This window comes from Stegostoma tigrinum, chromosome 30 (assembly GCF_030684315.1).
Source record: "Stegostoma tigrinum isolate sSteTig4 chromosome 30, sSteTig4.hap1, whole genome shotgun sequence".
In the NCBI taxonomy this organism is placed as follows: Eukaryota; Metazoa; Chordata; class Chondrichthyes; order Orectolobiformes; family Stegostomatidae; genus Stegostoma; species Stegostoma tigrinum.
Window position 1 is genome coordinate 24873236 of NC_081383.1, and position 20005 is coordinate 24893240.

Sequence of the window (20005 nt, forward strand, 5' to 3'; positions counted from 1 at the left end):
ATTGTAATTACCCTTCCCTCAATTATAAACTTTACTCTGCCGTATGTACCTATCTTTATCCATGACTATAGTGAAAGAAACAGAGTTATGATTGCTCCCACCAAAATGCTGTCCTCCCAACAGGTCTAACACTTGGCCCAGTTCGTTGCCAAGCACCAAATCCAAAGTGGCTTCTCCTCATGTTGGTCTATCTACATACTGTGTCAGGAATCCTTCCTGAACGCACTGGACAGTTGTATTAATGTTGAGTTTTCAAGTTTATAAAATATTTTAGTTTTGAATATTACAATGATTATAGTAACAAGAACTGAGTCGCTAATAAATCTTTTAAGAGCTTTGTTGTCGTTATGGAAGTTTCTGAGATCTCTTTTGATTTAGTTTGTTGGAATTTTTTCCTTAATTTTTGTTAATTGTGGTTAAAAACTTCTTTATACTTGGGAACCATCCTCCTATTTCTACTGAAAGAAGCGCATTTTATTTTCTCCCACGATGAGGAGAGAGTGTTATATTATGCTTTTTTCCTATCTTCCTTGTGATTGTTCACATACTTTTGAACAGTATGGAGAATCCTTTGTGCTTTCTTTGCCACTGTTCCTGTTAGGTTTAAATGATGACTTTACAAAGCTTTTTCCACTCACCCATAACCCTGCTGCGTGACCATTTGTAATCCTCCCCCACTATATCTCGCCTATGCTAGTCCATGATGATTCTAGGTCTCGTCCATTGTTTTCCTTGTGATGCTGCTCAGTAATGAGGACATACTGGCCTCTCTCTGCAGCCCCCGCCCAGCAAAAAAAGATTAGCTCTCAGAGATGGTTTGTAGCTTTCTAGGTTGGGGTCCTCATTGTGACTTCATACAGGGGTGTTCCCAGAAAGAAATGCCCTGAGCTCTTTGCTGGCTTGCAAGTGAGATCCCCATCAAGTCCAGAAATTACCAATCAGTTTCATTTTTGTTTAGGACTCTGATTCTATTAACTTGAATATTTAACTTTCGTAGAAGCCAAATACCGCTGCAGAGGGAGCATCTAGAATTTTGAAGTTTACTTATTTGAGATTCTATTTTATTGGCCATTCAGTATGTTGTCTTTTATTTTCACATTTTTAGCCAAATTTGGAAATAAATCATCATGCTGGCAAGTCACTTGATAGCTTCTGTAAGTGGCAGAAATCTATTCTGTCCCGCAATGGTAACGGAAATGCCATCCCTGACAATGGAATCGCTCACCATGATAACGCTGTTCTTCTCACCAGGTAGGTCATCTATTCTAAAAATAATTAAATTTCATTATAGACAAAACTTTGAATTCTAAAAATAATTCCCTCTGCAATATGTGTATTTTCTCACTTTGTAATGATATGCTTGACATAAAACATACTGTACATATTTGTTTAAACATTGATTTTTGGGACAAGTTTGAAATATGGGAGTGACTTTTACACGGTATTGTTTTTGAGAAAGTAACAAACCCATGTGATTTGGACTCGAAAGAAATTGCACCGGAATAAAGATAAAATGAAAAGGACTGAAGAATGGATATTGGCCCAGGTAATCTGATGGACAGAGTCCCTGGAGCAGTTTAGGCTGGATTGTTCATTGGGATTTTGGAGAATGCCCAAAGTAGCTAAATCTGAATTATCTCAGAAGTTGAATTTTTGAAAGGGCCATTCCCATGTCTGGAAAATGCCAAAAAAAAGCCTGTTAACGTCACAAAGTTCCAACTCGTTTAAGCTTAACACTCAGCCAGGAGTCATTAAAAAATAAAAAAATGGCTGGTCCCAGTTCCTGGGTAACTATTAAACCATTCCCCTGGTTCACCACTGACCCCTCCACAACTGCTCCCTCAGCACACCCAAAATCATATTCTTGTACCTTCTCCCCTCACCTCGACATGACAAAACACCAGTCACAACACTGACCACCCCATTCAACACAAACCCCTTGTCCCTCCAAATCTACCCTAAAAAATTGGCCACTTGCCCAACAGCCTAGTCCTCGCACATAGCTGGTGCTCTAGCCCTCTCATGCACCAGCCAGCCGACACTTTTACCAGTCTTGTCTCCGCTACTTACTCAGGTACCCATCCTGCTCCCTCGTGAACAGCACGCACTTTTCTTCAGTTACTGTCAATAAGGCTTTGAGACCTTTGAGTGGCCAACTCCTGAAAAATGGCAGCAAGTGCCATAAAAATATGGGTGTAGCTAGGCTGCCGTACTGCTCCTCCGCTGAGTGAATTTCTCTGATTTCCTCTAATGGACACATTCTGGACAGGGTAGACATGGAATTTTGGCCAAAGAAACTGTTGGCAGCTCATGTGGATATTTTTGAAGAAATTTGCAGTGGGTTTAATCTGTTCCAATGGTAATAAGAATTTATTATTGATTATCATTCATAAATTCAATTGCTTTAATAATTTGAATAAATGAGCCAAAACGCAAATGTATAAATCCTTTAAGAGCTTAGTTACCAGTTATAATAAAATCATCTCAGTTTGGTGGTTAACACTGCTGCCTCGCAGCACTAGGGACCCAGGTTCGATTCCACTCTCGGGCTACTGTCTGTGTGGAGTTTGCACATTCTTCCCATGAATGCATGGGTTTCTGCTGCGTGCTCTGGTTTCCTCCCACAGTCCAAATATGAGCAGGTTCGGTGGGTTAGCCATGCTAAATTGTCCGTAGTGTCCAGGGATGTGTAGATAGGCAGATTAGCCATAGGAAATGCAGGGTAATGGAGGTAGGGTGGGAGGGGTGGGTGCAGATGGATGCTGTTTGGAGGGTCAAGGGACTCAGTGGGCAGAATGGCCTGCTTTCACATTGTATGCATTCTGTGATGATACCATTAACATCTCTATAGTACTTAGTTCTGAAATATTTTTGGCTTTAATTTTTGAAAAACTAGCAGTGACTTTTACGTATGATTAACTTTTATATGAGCATATAATATGAAGTCTTTTTTTAGAAGTCCTTATTTATGGAACACAATCAAATTTATTTGGTCCCAGCAATGATTTGATCACTGCAGAGGGTGCATTCTTTTTCTACTGCTTCAAAATTTGCTCACTAGACCGAAACTATCATTCACCTTTATTTACGAACCTATGTCAGGCAAGTTGAATCCCTGAGAAACCAGAGGAACATTTTGGAAAAGAGGAGTTTAAATGTGGATAACTGTCATAACACAGAATGTGCTATTTATGAGGTGTCCTATTTGTGGCATGTTATAGTCGGATGAAATATGTTAAGTGGGAGCAGCCTTTACTGACCGTTCATATATGACAGTGTTTTTGGCAGCTTTCCCTGTCAGAACATGATGACCTTTTTTATTTATTATGGAAATCTGTCTAGTCTGTCTCTTAATCATCCTCTGGTTGTGTTTTCCTTTGTTTGTCCACTGTCTTATTTCTATGAACTGAAAATCTCAAAAAAAAGGTTTATGATGCCTCTCCTCCCAACCCTGATTACTCGGCAATAAAGACAAAAGGTTAACTTCCAGTTAGGCATATATGTTACTGTTGTAATGTCAACTGGCACATGGCAGCAAGAATAATCCTCAGATTTGCACCTTTTAGGTCCTGCTCTTCAATTTGATTCTGAACCGATAAAACTCCCTTTACAGGACCCCAATTTTATTTCTTATTATGCGATTGATTCCAGCATAAACCACAACTCTGGCTAATTCCCCTTCGCTCCTTAAAACTGTCTGCACACGCTTATTGGTACTCCTTATTTTGGCACGAGGAAGGCCCAACGTCATTCATAATGGATTGCTATAGCTACTTGGCCTGTTCAGTACAAGTGCAACTCAGCAGAAGTGAGGATTGTGCTTAAAACCATCACTAGGGATAAAAGAAATATAAACAAAATGATGAATACACAACTCTTTGAAATATACAATACAGATTTAGACAATCCAGAAACAAACAAGTTTGAGGAAGACCCCCATTAAGGAGCCTGAATCCACTGCCTGGCTGACATTGGCAGTTTTTGGCTAGTGCTGTTGGTCACTCCAATCTAAGACGTATGCATTTTGGTTGCAGTAGAGTGTGAGCACACCAAAACCTTTGATCCTGGGAATCTCAATGTCAGCATCTGGCGTGTTAAATTAATGAACAAACCAACTGGCCAACTTCTCAAGTCTTTTTTTCTCAGAATCACAGCATCATTGCAACACAGAAAGGAGTAATTTGGCCCACTCTGCTTCCATAGGCTCTCCCAAAAGAGCAATTCACTAGGTGCCACAATCCTGCATTTTCCCCATAGCCCTGCGCGTTCTTCCTTTTCAGACAATCAACAATCCAGCCCTTTTCAATGCCTCAAACCTGCCTACACTACACTCTCAGGCAATGCATTTCAGACCTTACCACATGCCACATGAAGCTCGTCATGTCTTTATCAATTTTTTTGCTCATTACCTTATATCCATGGCCTCCCATTATTGATCCATCTGCAAATTAGAGTATCTTTTACCCTAAGTACTCCATATAGACGCCTCATGATTTTGAATATATTTGTAAAATCTCCTCTCAACCTTCTCCTCTTCAAGGAAATCAGTGCTAACTTTTCCAATCTAACAATATATCCAGTATTACTCAACCCTGGAATCATAGAGTCATAGAGATACACAGCTTGGAAAAAGACCATTTGGTCGAACTCATCCATGCCAACCAGACATCCCAGTCTGACCTAGTCCCATTTGCCAGTATTTGGCCCGTACCCCTCTGAACCCTTACTATTCATGTACCCATCCAGATGCCTTTCAAATGTTACAATTGTACCCACCTCCACTACTTCATCTGGCTCATTCCGTACACACACCACCCTCTGCATGAAAAAGTCATTCTTAGGAATTATTTGTCTGCAATCTGTCTTATACTTTCATAGCTTTCCAAAAGCATGGCACCCAGTGCTGACTACCACACTTCATTTAAAGCCAAACAAGTCTTGTACAGTCTGCCTTAAAAACTTTAACATAGCCTGCATCCTTTTACCTGTGTTTTCAACCTGTTCTGCCACCTACAATGACTTGCACATGTACATCCAAGTTTCTCTTGTCCTGCAGCTCACTTAGAGTTATGCCTTTTTCTTTATTGCCTCTCTGCATTTTTCCCACCAAAATGAATCACTTCACAATTCCTTGCATTGCTTTTAAATTGTGTTTTCCTTCCTACTCCAATTTCCTAAGTCCTATTAAAGTTTTATGCAATTTTCTTCATGATGCACAATGTTTCCAAGTTTCAGATCACCCGAAAATTGGAAACTTGTCCCTATATGTCAAGGTTGAAGTCATCTCTGTATGTCAGAAAACGTAAGGCCGCTTAAACCAGTCACTGGGAACTCATCACAAACTCTCCTCTGGTCCAGAAAATATCATTAATCACTGCTAGAGAGAGATAATGGGAACTGCAGATGCTGGAGAATTCCAAGATAATAAAATGTGAGGCTGGATGAACACAGCAGGCCAAGCAGCATCTCAGGAGCACAAAAGCTGATGTTTCGGGCCTAGACCGTTCATCAGAGAGGGGGATTGGGAGAGGGAACTGGAATAAATAGGGAGAGAGGGGGAGGCGGACCGAAGATGGAGAGTAAAGAAAATAGGTGGAGAGAGTATAGGTGGGGAGGTAGGGAGGGGATAGGTCAGTCCAGGGAAGACGGACAGGTCAAGGAGGTGGGATGAGGTTAGTAGGTAGATGGGGGTGCGGCTTGGGGTGGGAGGAAGGGATGGGTGAGAGGAAGAACAGGTTAGGGAGGCAGAGACAGGTTGGACTGGTTTTGGGATGCAGTGGTTGGAGGGGAAGAGCTGGGCTGGTTGTGTGGTGCAGTGGGGGGAGGGGGCGAACCGGGCTGGTTTAGGGATGCAGTTGGGGAAGGGGAGATTTTGAAGCTTGTGAAGTCCACATTGATACCATTAGGCTGCAGGGTTCCCAGGCGGAATATGAGTTGCTGTTCCTGCAACCTTCGGGTGGCATCGTTGTGGCACTGCAGGAGGCCCATGATGGACATGTCATCTGAAGAATGGGAGGGGGAGTGGAAATGGTTTGCGACTGGGAGGTGCAGTTGTTTATCGCGAACCGAGCAGAGGTGTTCTGCAAAGCGGTCTCCAAGTCTCCGCTTGGTTTCCCCAATGTAGAGGAAGCCACACCGGGTACAGTGGATGCAATATACCACATTGGCAGATGTGCAGGTGAACCTCTGCTTAATGTGGAAAGTCATCTTGGGGCCTGGGATAGGGGTGAGGGAGGAGGTGTGGGGGCAAGTGTAGCGTTTCCTGCAGTTGCAGGGGAAGGTGCTGGGTGTGGTGGGGTTGGAGGGCAGTGTGGAGTGAACAAGGGAGTCACGGAGAGAGTGGTCTCTCCGGAAAGCAGACAAGGGTGGGGATGGAAAAATGTCGTGGGTGGTGGTCGAGAACGCCCTTGACCGCGTCTCCCGTATTTCCCGCAACACATCCCTCACACCCCACCTCCGCCACAACCGCCCAAAGAGGATCCCCCTCATTCTCACACACCACCCCACCAACCTCCGGATACAACGCATCATCCTCCGACACTTCCGCCATGTACAATCCAAACCCACCACCAAAGACATTTTTCCATCCCCACCCCTGTCTGCTTTCCGGAGAGACCACTCTCTCCGTGACTCCCTTGTTCGCTCCACACTGCCCTCCAACCCCACCACACCCGGCACCTTCCCCTGCAACCGCAGGAAATGCTACACTTGCCCCCACACCTACTCCCTCACCCCTATCCCAGGCCCCAAGATGACATTCCACATTAAGCAGAGGTTCACCTGCACATCTGCCAACATGGTATACTGCATCCACTGTACCCGGTGTGGCTTCCTCTACATTGGGGAAACCAAGCGGAGGCTGGGAGACTGCTTTGCAGAACACCTCCTCTCAGTTCGCAACAAACAACTGCACCTCCCAGTCGCAAACCATTTCCACTCCCCCCCCCACCATTCTTTAGATGACATGTCCATCATGGGCCTCCTGCAGTGCCACAACGATGCCACCCGAAGGTTGCAGGAACAGCAACTCATATTCCACCTGGGAACCCTGCAGCCTAATGGTATCAATGTGGACTTCACCAGTTTCAAAATCTCCCCTTCCCCAACTGCATCCCTAAACCAGCCCAGTTCGTCCCCTCCCCCCACTGCACCACACAACCAGCCCAGCTCTTCCCCTCCACCCACTGCATCCCAAAACCAGTCCAACCTGTCTCTGCCTCCCTAACCTGTTCTTCCTCTCACCCATCCCTTCCTCCCACCCCAAGCCACACCCCCATCTACCTACTAACCTCATCCCACCTCCTTGACCTGTCCGTCTTCCCTGGACTGACCTATCCCCTCCCTACCTCCCCACCTATACGCTCTCCTCCTATCTTCCTTACTCTCCATCTTCGGTCCGCCTCCCCCTCTCTCCCTATTTATTCCAGTTCCCTCACCCCATCCCCCTCTCTGATGAAGGGTCTAGGCCCGAAATGTCAGCTTTTGTGCTCCTGAGATGCTGCTTGGCCTGCTGTGTTCATCCAGCCTCACATTTTATTAATCACTGCTAATCTGTTTTCTGTCAGTTGGCCAAGTTTTATGTCAATATTGCTGCTGTCCTTTCTTTTCCATGAGCTGTAACTGTGCTCACAAGTCTGTCATGTGGAACTGTATCAAGTGCCTTTTGGAAGTCTGTGTTCACCACATCGGCGACATTACACTCAACAACCCACTGTTTTTTTTACCTCTTCTTGGTTTAAAACTATAGCGAGTTAGTTGAATATGATTTGCTCTGATTAAATCCATGTTGCTTCAGTTTATTTCATCCACATTTGCTAGCAGTGATTATTCATTTTATCCTGAGGTACTATGTTAAAAGCAACCTCACTTCCAGAATTAAATTGATTCGACTGTAGTTGCTGAGCTTACCTTTTTACAGCCCTAGTTGATCTAGCAGGTTCCATTTTCAGTTCTCCAGTCCTGTGGCACTACCTTTGAGTCTAAAGATGATTTATACATTGTGATCAGTGCCACCACAATTTTCACTTTAACTTCTTTCAGTGTCCTTAGATACATCATCTGCCCTGGCACCTTATCAATTTTAAGAGCAGGTGTTCTATCCAAACCACCTACTTATCAAATTTAAACACTCCATGAGGTGGAATTACATCCTGTTTCACAGTGGCTTTGGCAGCAGCCTCTTCCCTGGTAAAGCCGGAAGCAAAGTTTTCAGTTAATACTTCAACTATGTAGCCTGTCTCCATGTGTAAATTCTTCTTTGATCCCTAATTAGTCCAACTCCTCCTATGCCACACTTTCACATGCATACTAGAAGATCTTGTAATTAGGTGTAATGTTAATTGCTGGTCTCTTTTCATACTGCATTCTTGATCTTCTTAAGAGCTTTCAAAGTTTTCCTCTGAACCTCATACCTTCAGCTTGGCTCTTGCTTGTTTTGCCCACTGGACATCTGTCATCCACAGACAATTTTCTGCTTAACTTTAATCTCTAACACTTTCGTCATCCAGGGAGTTCTGGGTTTGTTTGCCTAAACTTTCATCTTTGTCGGAATATATTTTGACTGTGCCTGAACGATCTCATCTTTAAAGGCAGCTCATTGTTCAGTTATAGCTTTGCCTGCCAACCTTTGACTCTGGGCCAAATAAATTGGAATCAGTCTTACACCATTGAAATTGGTTTTCCCCCAATTAATTATTCTAACTCTGGATTGCTCTTTGTCCTCTAACATAGCCAACCTAAACCTCATGATACAATGATCACTGTCCCCTAAATGTTCTCCAATGCACACTTGATCTACTTGGCTTCTCTCATTCCCAGGAACCCGGTCTAGCAATGCCTCCTCTCTCTTTGGACTGGGAACATACTGCTCTAGAGAACCCATGCAATATGTGTTTCCAATAATTTCAAGGATAAATTAAAGCGAATTCATTTCCTGACTTGAATAATGAAGTTTTCCTAAATTTCCCTGTGTAAGAATTCTGCCTGAGGATTGTATTTTTCCGACGGGTGTCAGGACCGTAAGCAGTTCTTGATGCCATTGACGTTGAGCCCCACCTGCCTGTTTAATTATGCTCGGTTTGGCAAAGTGACAGAACAGTTTAATCCTGGCAGATGGGTCAATATAAGTGTCCAAGGTCAGAGGGCACTTCAGGTTGCAGGGATGTGGATGGCTGCCTCCCACCAGCACCACACCCCCCACCAACACCCCCAACAAACCCCAGAATTAAAGTTGCATCTAACCAACATACTTAAAAGAAGCCTGGCCTGCAGCCTTAGTGCACCATGAATGGGCAAAACCAATGGACAGTGGTCCTTTGCCATGCTAACTGGGGAGCATCTCCAAGCGACAGTCAGGCTTCAACAGGTTACCCTTGCGTGTATCTGGAGAAAAATGGTCGTGGATGGGAGGAACTACATAACTGAGCTGGATTGCTTTTTAATGTGCCGTCACTGACGATCCCTTTGGAAATATTGAACAAAAGGAAAGCTGCCACATTCACCTCCAAACCCGCTTCTGCCTCTGTGACAAAATCCAGCCCACAGTAGTCCAAGAAGTTGAAGTGACTTGTGACTTCCTGAAGGTATTCTGTATAAATGTAATTTTGTTTATTTGCTATCTGAAATTTACCAACTCAGCATAACCCATGGTTAGAGCTCCAGTCGCTTGGTCTTTGTGGATCAGTTTGTACTCTGCTCTTACAAGCAGCCATCTTTTATTTAATTGCTCATTTTATGGATTATTAAAAGGCTACAAGCGCTTTGAAAAAGTTTTCCCTTGTTAAAATTTGAGCTGAAGCATTTTATGCAGTTAAAATGTCCAAGACAGTTTATGTGATTGAAATGGAAACATGATGACCCATGTCGTGTATTAACCAAGTTTAATGTATTTTGTTCCGTGATCTGAAATGGACTTGAGTAGGAGTCAGAGTTGCATCGGTGCCAGAAGCAAAATGTGTTTTACATCTGATTGCACTGTCTTGTTGTGATTATTGTATCGACATTTAGAATGCTCTTTTTTTTTATATGACTAAAATGTCAGGATTTTGAATGGGTCCAGCTGTCTTATGAAACAAGTTAAAAGTGCAGAGACCAAAAGCAATCAGACAGCAAGGGACGGACACTAAAATACTGGTACAAGTCACGCTTTAAGATTAAGATCTGAATAATCTCACCCAATTAGTCGTATCTCAATCAAACAGTTTCTTTGGCCAGTTCATATGCAATTGCAAAAAACATCCAAGTGATGACAGGAAAACTGTATATAAATTAAAATGGTGGGAGAATTGAAGGGGTAGTGTCAAATGGAGAATAAAAAATGACTTTTAGAAAAGTCATCTCAAACTGTTCAGTCTCTGTCAAGAACTGACAGGCAGAAATGAAAGGAGAGGACTCCCCATATAGAAGTTTGAGTTTGTAGATGTCAAGTGCAATGTGAGCAATGGGTGATCTTGCAGTGAAAAAACATGCCTCTGGATTTTGTTGTATGTTGACTCAGAGTGTGCGCAGACAGTTCCTGTAGCCATGATCAAGCAGGTGCAGAGCAGGCCTGCAAATACGATTTACCAGCAAATTAGCTGAGGACGGATATCAGGCTTGGCTAAATGAGCTACCTGGCAGTTTTCTTTTCATACAGTGTTCAATGAAGCTATTGTTGGGAGACTTTGATGAATCATTCAACATTTTCCTGCCAGTTATCACAGCCTGCCTGGTAAATTTGAGTCTCTGCATCTGCTGTTCAAGAGAAGCTTGGCCACCTATGGCATGTAAATGCGAAAATGTGGTGACTAACAGTTTAATGCAGTCTCTCTGTTATGAATCCCAACCCACCTGACAATCCTTAAATGGCTGCCTTCTTCATTTCAGCTGATGAACCTATATCATTGATTCCCCAACTAATAGAAAAAGATTTTCTTAAGGATCCCCTATCAAAGTTCATCTTCATTTGAAAAGGTTTAAAATTTCTCTTGAATTTCTCTGCTGCTACGGAAATTGAACCAATTTCTCACCTGAATATCTGTGATCAACATGTTGAGCCATCTTGGGGCTGGATTTTTGGGTTCACTCAACACCTCGATCAAAGATAAGTAGGAATTTAAAATGAGCCCTGCTGGTCAGAATGCCAACTCCTGACTCCCTATCACAAGGTCATTTTGTTAAGGAGGTGTTAGGGACCAGGAGGATTACTTCAGTAGGACCTTATTTGAAGCTGACTCAAGGAAGCCAGTTCGGAATTATATTCCAATCTTTGGGCAGTAGAGGCCAAATTAGATGTTTGAAGTAAGTGACTGGAGAAGCCAGGCCTGTCTGGCATGCAGAAGGCCGTCCCTACCATTAGGATGCAGGAGTAACTGCTGGCTGCCCTCTAAAGGGGGTTCATCTAAACCTTCCCATCTCCAACATTCCCCTCCCCAAATTCTCTAGCAACCCAATCCACACTAAATTAGCAGTCATAGAATTTTCACAACACACTTTATTAAGAAGCGACAGGCAGAAACGAAAAGACAGAAAGCGCTATATAGATGCTTGAGCGGGCTGTGTCATCAAGCATCTATCTATTATAATTATATTTTCCAGAATTTGGCCTGTAGCTTTGTATGTTCTGGAATTTTTGGTGCTCTTCTCAATATTTCTTCAATGTCTTGAGTGTTCTCACCTCTGCCACCTCTTTTAGACAATGACATCTCAATACTTGGATGTTGAATCTGTGTTTTTAACTCTTTAATGAAAAGTTTGGAGGGAGGCTGCCTATTGCTTCAGTCACGTGGAGGACCAATGATTGGTCCTCCAGCTTTGATAACCTGCCTAAAGGTAGTCAACCTTCCCCCAAGTCATTAATTTGCTGTCCTAGGGAAAATTACAACGAAACAAGTGATTTGCTGCTTACAGTTGTGTTTGCCACCCTCATACAGTACCAATCACCACTTCCCAGCCTAAGAGGGAAATCCAGACCCTCATGGGTGCTTTTTTAAAAATCTATTGAGACTTTATCTGCTATATTTACTTGATCAATAAACTCAAACCTTTCAGAACAGAACTCCGCATGCATGTTAACTCATAGCATTACGAAAACTGATGAGCAGCTTCAAAAATAAGTTTGAGGATGCTTCATGAGTTCTACATTGAGAAACAAGATCTACATAAATGTCTACCAAAAACCTCCTCCTGGACCTAGGAATCCTAATGAAAATGAAATTGACCAAATGGACCAGCAATGAGTGAGCCCAAATTTATAGAAAAGGATCAAAAGCCAGGTATCAAATTGATCATTTCCAACTTCAGAAAGAGCAACATAAAGCTTTGCTTTTTTGGTATGATACAATGAGGCCATTTTAGTGAGTTTGTTGTTGAGGAATATTATTGGGAAAAGTAATAGGAAGTTTGCAGTAAAGCAAATATTAATGTAAATAATGAAAAAATGTTCCATTTCAGCATTGAAATCCTCCAACTTGAGCACACAATTCATCTCCTTTTCACAATGTTTATTAAAAAAAACTGAAAAACCTTCCACAACTCAATGGATTAGACAGGCTTTGAAGGCTAACTAAAAGTTGAAGGAACCAAATGGAAAATGTGAAAGAGCATGTTCAGTTCTTGGGTTAACTTTTTTTTTAAATGCCTTTTGCAGTCCACCATTCCGAACAATTTTTTTTAATATTCCAAGTTCATTTGTTTTACAGTATTGGCTTGTTGCAGAAAATAAATGCATCACATATGTGCAAATGTTAATAATTTGTCAGTGCTATTCCCAGTTGCTTATTGCTGCCAGTTGCAGCAACATTCTCATCTGATAATATCCATTCTCAGTAATACCTGTTTGAAAACTAACCGTGACTAGTGTAACATGTTTTTGAATACGTTATCTTCAGTGAAATAATCGTTGAAGACAGAACAGTTCTTCCGATACTAGCAGATCTCCCATGGTTTCCTTGGGTGTTTTGGAAACTTTATAAGAATCGGGGACTTTAACTAGATTGTATAAACAGAGATTTGGACTTGTATGAATTGCATCAAGTCCAGGAAGCACTTGGAAGGGCACATGGAAGTCTGACAGTACCACGATGCAGCGGGAAGGAGATGCCCAAGATTCTGATAGAACTGGCAACTTTTGCAGAATTGAAGAATCCTGAGCATTCTTGAGAGGTTTTGAGCCTAACAACTTTGAGATGGAAATGACTCCCGGAGAATGAGACCAAACTTACAGACAGGTCCTTTTGAATTCTCGGTTTCAATACTGCATTGGTTTTCTGTCAATATGTTGCCTCCCCTTTACCTTTCTACAATCTCTTGCACCCTCACCACACTGCTTTTTCCATCAACAATCAGTATCTGCCTTAATGATTCCCAAAATATTTATTGCCTGTTCCCTTCTCGAATTTGGTGTGAATGTGTGTGGTGCATGCACGTTGTGTGTCCACATTGTGTGTGTGTTGTGTATTTATCGAGATTTTCCCATGTACTAAAACGTCAAACTGCATTTTTTTCATCATGAATGACACCTGCCACACATATCCATATTCTTGTTCACAGGATCCTGTGACATATTTATTTGGTCTAAATTCTGAACTCTGTTGGTTATGTTATATCATATGCAAATGGAAACAGGCCCTTCGGCCCAACAAGTCCACACCGCCCCTTGAAGCATCCCACCCAGACCCATCCCCCTATAACCCGCACACCCCTGAACACTACAGGCAATTTAGCATGGCCGATCCACCTACCCTGCACATCTTTGGACTGTGGGAGGAAACCGGAGTACCCAGAGGAAACCCACGCAGACACGGGGAGAATGTGCAAACTCCACACAGTTACCCGAGACTGGAATTGAACCCGGGTCCCTGGTGCTGTGAGGCTGCAGTGCTAACCACTGAGCCACCGTGCTGCCATAATTTGGAAATTTGGCATTTAATTTCAATAGTGTGAATGGATGCAATGTGTTCATTTTTGCAAATGGATCTTGCTTCTCAAAGCTAACAAAGCCCATTAGTTCTCTCAAAAGGAGATCTCTAATCGCGATTGATTGACTAATTGACTAAAGCTTTACCACCAGTAGCACCCTAACTGCAATGCCTTCTCAAATGTCCTTTAGGCAATTTTAACAATGGCTTTAGTTGTGTCCAAATGTTCCTTCCCCTGTGATATGTTACCCATTGCATATCTGGCAAAATATATGTTTTTAAGGAATATCACCTTACAAATCCTGATGTTGAGCAATTTGGGTTTCACCTTACAATGTAAGTTTTATTTTCGCTGAGGAACTTGGATGCTATCTCTCAACATAATTAAATCTTCAATTTTTAAACATTTTTGCTTCTTCCATACCATAGCAATTTCTAGTACTGTCAATTCCCTAAAGAAGAACTAATGGCTGTGATGACTTTTGCCCTCAAATACGCAGAGTTAATCTTCTAACTTGCCACCACCAAGCTCATCATCCAATTAAGGACAATGGTGCCTCTATAGCAATGTAGGCCCGCAGTAATGTCAGAATGGCATTCAGTGAAGTGGGTGCTGCTAAGGTACCAGACAGAATAGGTGTACAACCACCTCAACATGGAGGTGCACTCACCTTGGTTTCATGCGTCAAAGTTATAACTTTAAAGACCTGAATCCAGTCTGACCATTTACCAGGAGGGAAGCCTTCACAGTTCTGTTTTGTAAAGGTTGTGGCCTTTCATTGCTGCAACACATCATTAGGGCCTTTGGATCCAATACCTCTTGTCCTACTAGTTTAAGTTTGCCTCAACTGAGCTGACAGCCCAAGTAGTTTATGCTTCTGCCTCTGTTCTACACTTGCCTTTATTGGTCAGTGCTTGAGTGTAAAGTGTTGGGGTATTGTGTTGCAACTGGACAAGACATTAGTGAGGCCATTGGTGGAGTACTGCCTTCAATTCTGGTCTCCCTACTGTAGGAAAGATATTGTTAAACTTGAAAGGGTGCAGCAAAGATTAACAAGGATGGTGCTGCAGTTGGACAGTTTGGGGCTACTTTCCCTGGAGCACCGAAAGCTGAGGACTGACCTTATAAATTCAAGAGGGGCATTGATAGGGTGCTCAGACAAGGTCTTTTTTCCCAGGGTGACGGAATCCAAAACTAGAGGGCACGGGTTTAAGGTGAGAGACGAAAGACATAAAAGAGATCTAAGGGGTCACATTTTCATGCAGAGGGTGGTGTGTGTATGGAATAATCCGCCAGAGGAAACAATGGAGGCTGGTATAATTACAATATTTAGAAGGCATCTGGATGGGTATATGGATAGGAAGTGTTTAGAGAGATATGGGCCAAATGCTGGCAAATGGGCTGAGATTAATTTAGAACATCTGGTCAGCATGGCTGAGATGAACCCAAGGGTCTATTCTATGCTATACATCTTAATGACTCTCTCTCTGTCTTTTCAAGAACAGAAGTGAAGTTGACTTTGGGAGATTATAAAAGAAACAAGAGAAAAAGAAATAAGCAGATGATAAAATGAATCAAGATTGTGCCGTTGGCCAACTTGAGTGATCCCAAGATGAGTTTTGTCCCCAATTTTCCTCTTAACAAATGAATTTATGCGCATTTGTTTTGTCCTATTAAGCCCTTTTGTATCTTATGCAATACTTTAACTAACCTTAACACTGCCTATTTGTAAACATATCTCATCGCTGCTAGTGATATTTGACTATTCTATAGATGTACATTTCTTCTGTTACACCATTTTTATTTTTAATATAATTCCTAGGTGAATCTCTTTCATGGATTGCCTTAAATCACCTAAATCTTGTAAGTTATTAAGAGGTGGTGATATAGATAGATTTCCTCTGTTTTGTTGGTTTGGCACTGCCTTTAAACGTCTATCCTGGAACAATAATAGGTACAAGTATAATTCCTTGAATCTCAGCAGTTAACGTTGGCTGTTCTCTCATATGCCAAGCATATCTTAATGAAGTCCCACCTTAACACTTTCCTGCAACTTAACTATGTTCTTTAGTTGCAGTATAGCATGAAGAGTGCAACAAATTAGGTGTTTGAGAAATGTCTAAATGAGATGTATTATCGGATTTGCATTATGACAGAATTAGTGGCTGGACATTGATAGCAAAATTCAGATGTATAAAGCACTTCTCAAGATCGGACTAATTCTAGAGTTGTTAGGGAATGCAAGGATTTGTGAATGGAACCATGGATAACCCATTGATTCTGTTATTTAAGGAATGGATCTGAAAGAATTCCAGAAAAGTACAATAAAAGCAATGCAGTAATAATTCTAGACTTACGGTCAAGGAAAAAATACTGGATTTACAAGGCAGGAAAATGTCACAATCTGGATTGTTCATTCTGAGCTTGTGTGAATTTTTTTCCCATTATAAATTTCAAGTTGACATTTATAATTGATTTTGAGATATGAAATCCTATCTCCACATGGTTGTACAGTCTGACCATTGGGTGCCCCCCAAATCATGCAAAATACTTTGTACTTTTGTTCACTTGTTATCTTTTAGCTGCAGCTTCAATTGGGGGTTCAAACAAAATTAAATTCAAATAAATTAACACTTCAATTGAAATGTACTTCACCTTCTGCGACATGTGTATGCCAGTACTAGTGTTTTTAATCCTGACCTTACCTGATGAGTGTTAATCATTTTATTCCTGACACTGGAAATTGTAAAACAATGATGTTACAGTTCTCATGTAAGTGCAATCCAATTTCTTTGACTGTGTCCCAGAGAGTGCCCAGGAATCAAATAGTCTGGCCATGAATTCCCACAGAGAGCAAAGTTATTCGGCACTATAGGATGTATGTGGTCCCAGATCACCAGCCATTAATAAGACAAATTAGGATTAGTTATCTATTCTTCACTTGTGAGCTTCCTTCACAAGGTGACCTTTTTCAGCTTCACTTTTACAAACAACATTCGGGGAATATCAACCCCTGATGCCCTGCAATGGTTTAAGAAACCAGTTCGCCACCACCTTCTCAGGGATGTTTAGTGATGGGCAAAAAATGTTGGGCTTGCTGGTGACATGTTAAGTCCATGGAAAAGAACATTTAAAAAATTCCTGTCTAAAGTGTGGTACTCAGAGGCTTATTGAATGTTCTTTTTGTGCTCCAAAACAGAGCAGTATTTTATAGCTGGGTAAAATGTCAATTATTCATCATCTCAAACCTAGTAAGTGAAGAAGGATGCAGATGTAATGTTCTGCCCTTCTGCTTATTTTTGAACCCTTCTTTCCAGTTCCTCTCTAAATTACACTCTGCTGCCAGTGTGTCTTTCTAATTCACACTCTGTACCTGCTCCTTAAGTCCTGCTGTCTTGTTTGTGTATTAGGAAGTCTGCTGAAAATTAGCATGAATCATTTTTTTAATGTTAGTTTACTTTCACTGTTATTTCTGGGCTAGTTGGAGTGAATGAGAGGCATTCAATATATGGATGAAAAGTTTGCGAATATTCATCTAAAGTTTCTTCTCTGGGTAGCAATAAATCCAAATGTAACCAGGATTGACTTCCTGCACTGAGCTGATTCACATAGCAGACAAGCAATTGGCTCAGTCTATTTAATAATAATAAAAGAATGCTCATTTCTTTGCTAATCTTGAGACCGGTGAAATATTTTTTCCAGCGTCCAAAGTACTTTGGAACATAGAAATTTTCGTGACCACAAAGGAAATGTTACAATTCATCTGGCCATCTCAGTGGCTGAGTAACTTCCAGGAGCCACCAGGAGATTGTGGGCCTCTTTTGCCCCAGGCTTTCTCAGAGCTTGGCTACAATTGCCTCCAGACTTCTCTATTGATGCTATGGAACATTCCGTTTGGCCACTGGCGTTGACACAAGCAATCTGAAATTCTGCACCTGCCCCAAGCTGATATCAGGCTACATTCTGCCCAATCTTCCATAAAGTGACGAAGAGAATGTGCCTCTCATTCCCCACCTTCTTCCATGCACCAAACCCAACTTGCATTAAGATTAACCCCACATCTTGGAAGGGGTGGCCAGTTGGCTATAAGACTACAGTGTGCCAACCGTTCTGTTCAATTCCCAGTCCAGCTGAGGCACACAAAGAACCCGTATTCTTGCCAAACCCAGCGAGTGAAAAGCAAAGGCATACTTCTTTTGACAAAAACTGAAAATGACTCCAGGTGAAGCATCGGCAGACAATGAGCCAAGGACCTGCCCTTAGGAAGTGCACATCTCTCTAACTTTTCTCCAACTGTCATGGCTGTGACAGTTAAACCTATTGAACCTATTGACAGTTTTTCATTTTGCATAAGTAGTAAATTCTAAGGCAAAACTTTTTTTTTGCTTTCACTCCCTCTTCCGACTTTAAATCTAAATTACTTTATGAAATTCATGACAATACTGTAGCTTTGGGTAGGCCAGAAAGTCCACTGCATTCTTAAGATTTTGTGCCATCGTTTTGGGAAGTGAACAGGAATACTCCAACAGTGACATTGACGCTGACATACATCTGCATTGTAACACTACCACTGACTATTTCTCAAGGTTTTTGAAGGTCTTTTGTTGCCAGTTCTAGATTCGATTGGCCCAGGTCATGTCCCAAGTCAAAGTTGAAGGTTATTTCATAAGGATCTGCAATTTGCACTCACCTTATCAAAAGGCATGACCGAGTACATTTCACAAGATTCTTTCCCATGTCGAAACAATTTACATCATTAAGTTACTGACTCAAACGCACCAGATGAAATATTGAGTGATTCAGTGTAGATTTTATAAATTAATTTCAGTGATTTTATTCAAGTTGAAACAAGTCAATAAAGACACAGAATGTATTAATACAGTTTGAAATGTGACAGAATAAATATATACCCCTTTTTAAAAAAAACACCACACACACACACACACACACACACACACACACACACACACACACGAACATTTAAGTAAGAAACCTCCTTTGCAGGGATCAACTTTGGCCAATTAATTGTTGATTTGTAAAGGGAAAAGGTAAGGTATGAAATGTTCCAGCTGGTTTTCAATCTGTCATCCTGTAATGCAGAGATGGGTCCTGATTCACATGTGGTTATCACTAGGACTTTTTCACAAACATTTCAGTCAGGAGAGGTCTCCATGAGCTTCTCCAGAGAATTGCCACACCGCTTCTTTTGTACATTGAGTTCTCAAAGGTCTCTCTCAGAAAGATAGCAAAGGGATGAGTCAGGTGGCTTCCCTCAGCAGGTTACATTCTTGGAATTAGCTTTAGCATTAGAATTAGGTTTTCTTGTCACGTGTACTCAAGTACGGGAGCACAGGGAAAAGTGTGCAATGTCACCACACATGGTGACATCTCAGGTACAAAGAACCAGTTACAAATCTTAGATAACAAAATAGATTATGTACAAAAATAGGGACATAAAGAAAAGAGCTACATTTTCTTCATTAAGGTTCTTCATGGTTTAAATGAGTTAATAAAGAAATAAAGTTAAAATAAAGACATTACAATTCTTCCAAAGCCCACAGGGTGCTCCAAGCTGGAGGTTTCCCACAGGTGGTCTCGTTCTGCCCTGCGCTGGCACAACCCTGAGCTTACAAGCCACTGACTGCCATCTGTGACAGGCTGACTGCACTGTGCCCCACCCACTGAACGCCATCTGTGACAGGCTGACCACACTAGGCCCCAGCACACTGACCACCATTTGTGACAGGCTGTCCGCACTGGGTCCCAACCCACCGCCCACTCTGTTCTGCTCTGGATCTGCTGACTACTGGCCATTCCACTCCACCCAGGCCCACCAACTGTTTTTTTTTAATATATATTCATCCATGGGATGAGGGTGTCGCTGACTAGGCAGCATTTATTGCCCGTCAGTAACTGACCAGAGAGTAGTTCAGAGTGAAACACTTTGCTGTTGGTCTGGAGTCACATGTAGGCCAGACCAGATAAGGATGGCAGTTTCCTTCTCTAAGGGACAATAGTGAACCAGATGGGTTTTTCCAACAATCAACAATGGATTCACAGTCGTCATTTCCCTGTTAATTCCAGACTTTTTTATTGAATTCAACTTTCA

General features: G+C 41.9%; 1 protein-coding gene across 1 annotated transcript in view; it reads left to right on the plus strand.

Moving 5' to 3' along the window:
* Positions 1–20005, plus strand: part of adamts10 (ADAM metallopeptidase with thrombospondin type 1 motif, 10) — a 171252-nt gene that overhangs the window by 70455 nt on the left and 80792 nt on the right. The window contains exon 7 of the mRNA XM_048559937.1: positions 1106–1251. Coding sequence (XP_048415894.1) covers positions 1106–1251 — 146 coding nt within the window. The remainder of the gene's footprint in view (positions 1–1105; positions 1252–20005) is intronic.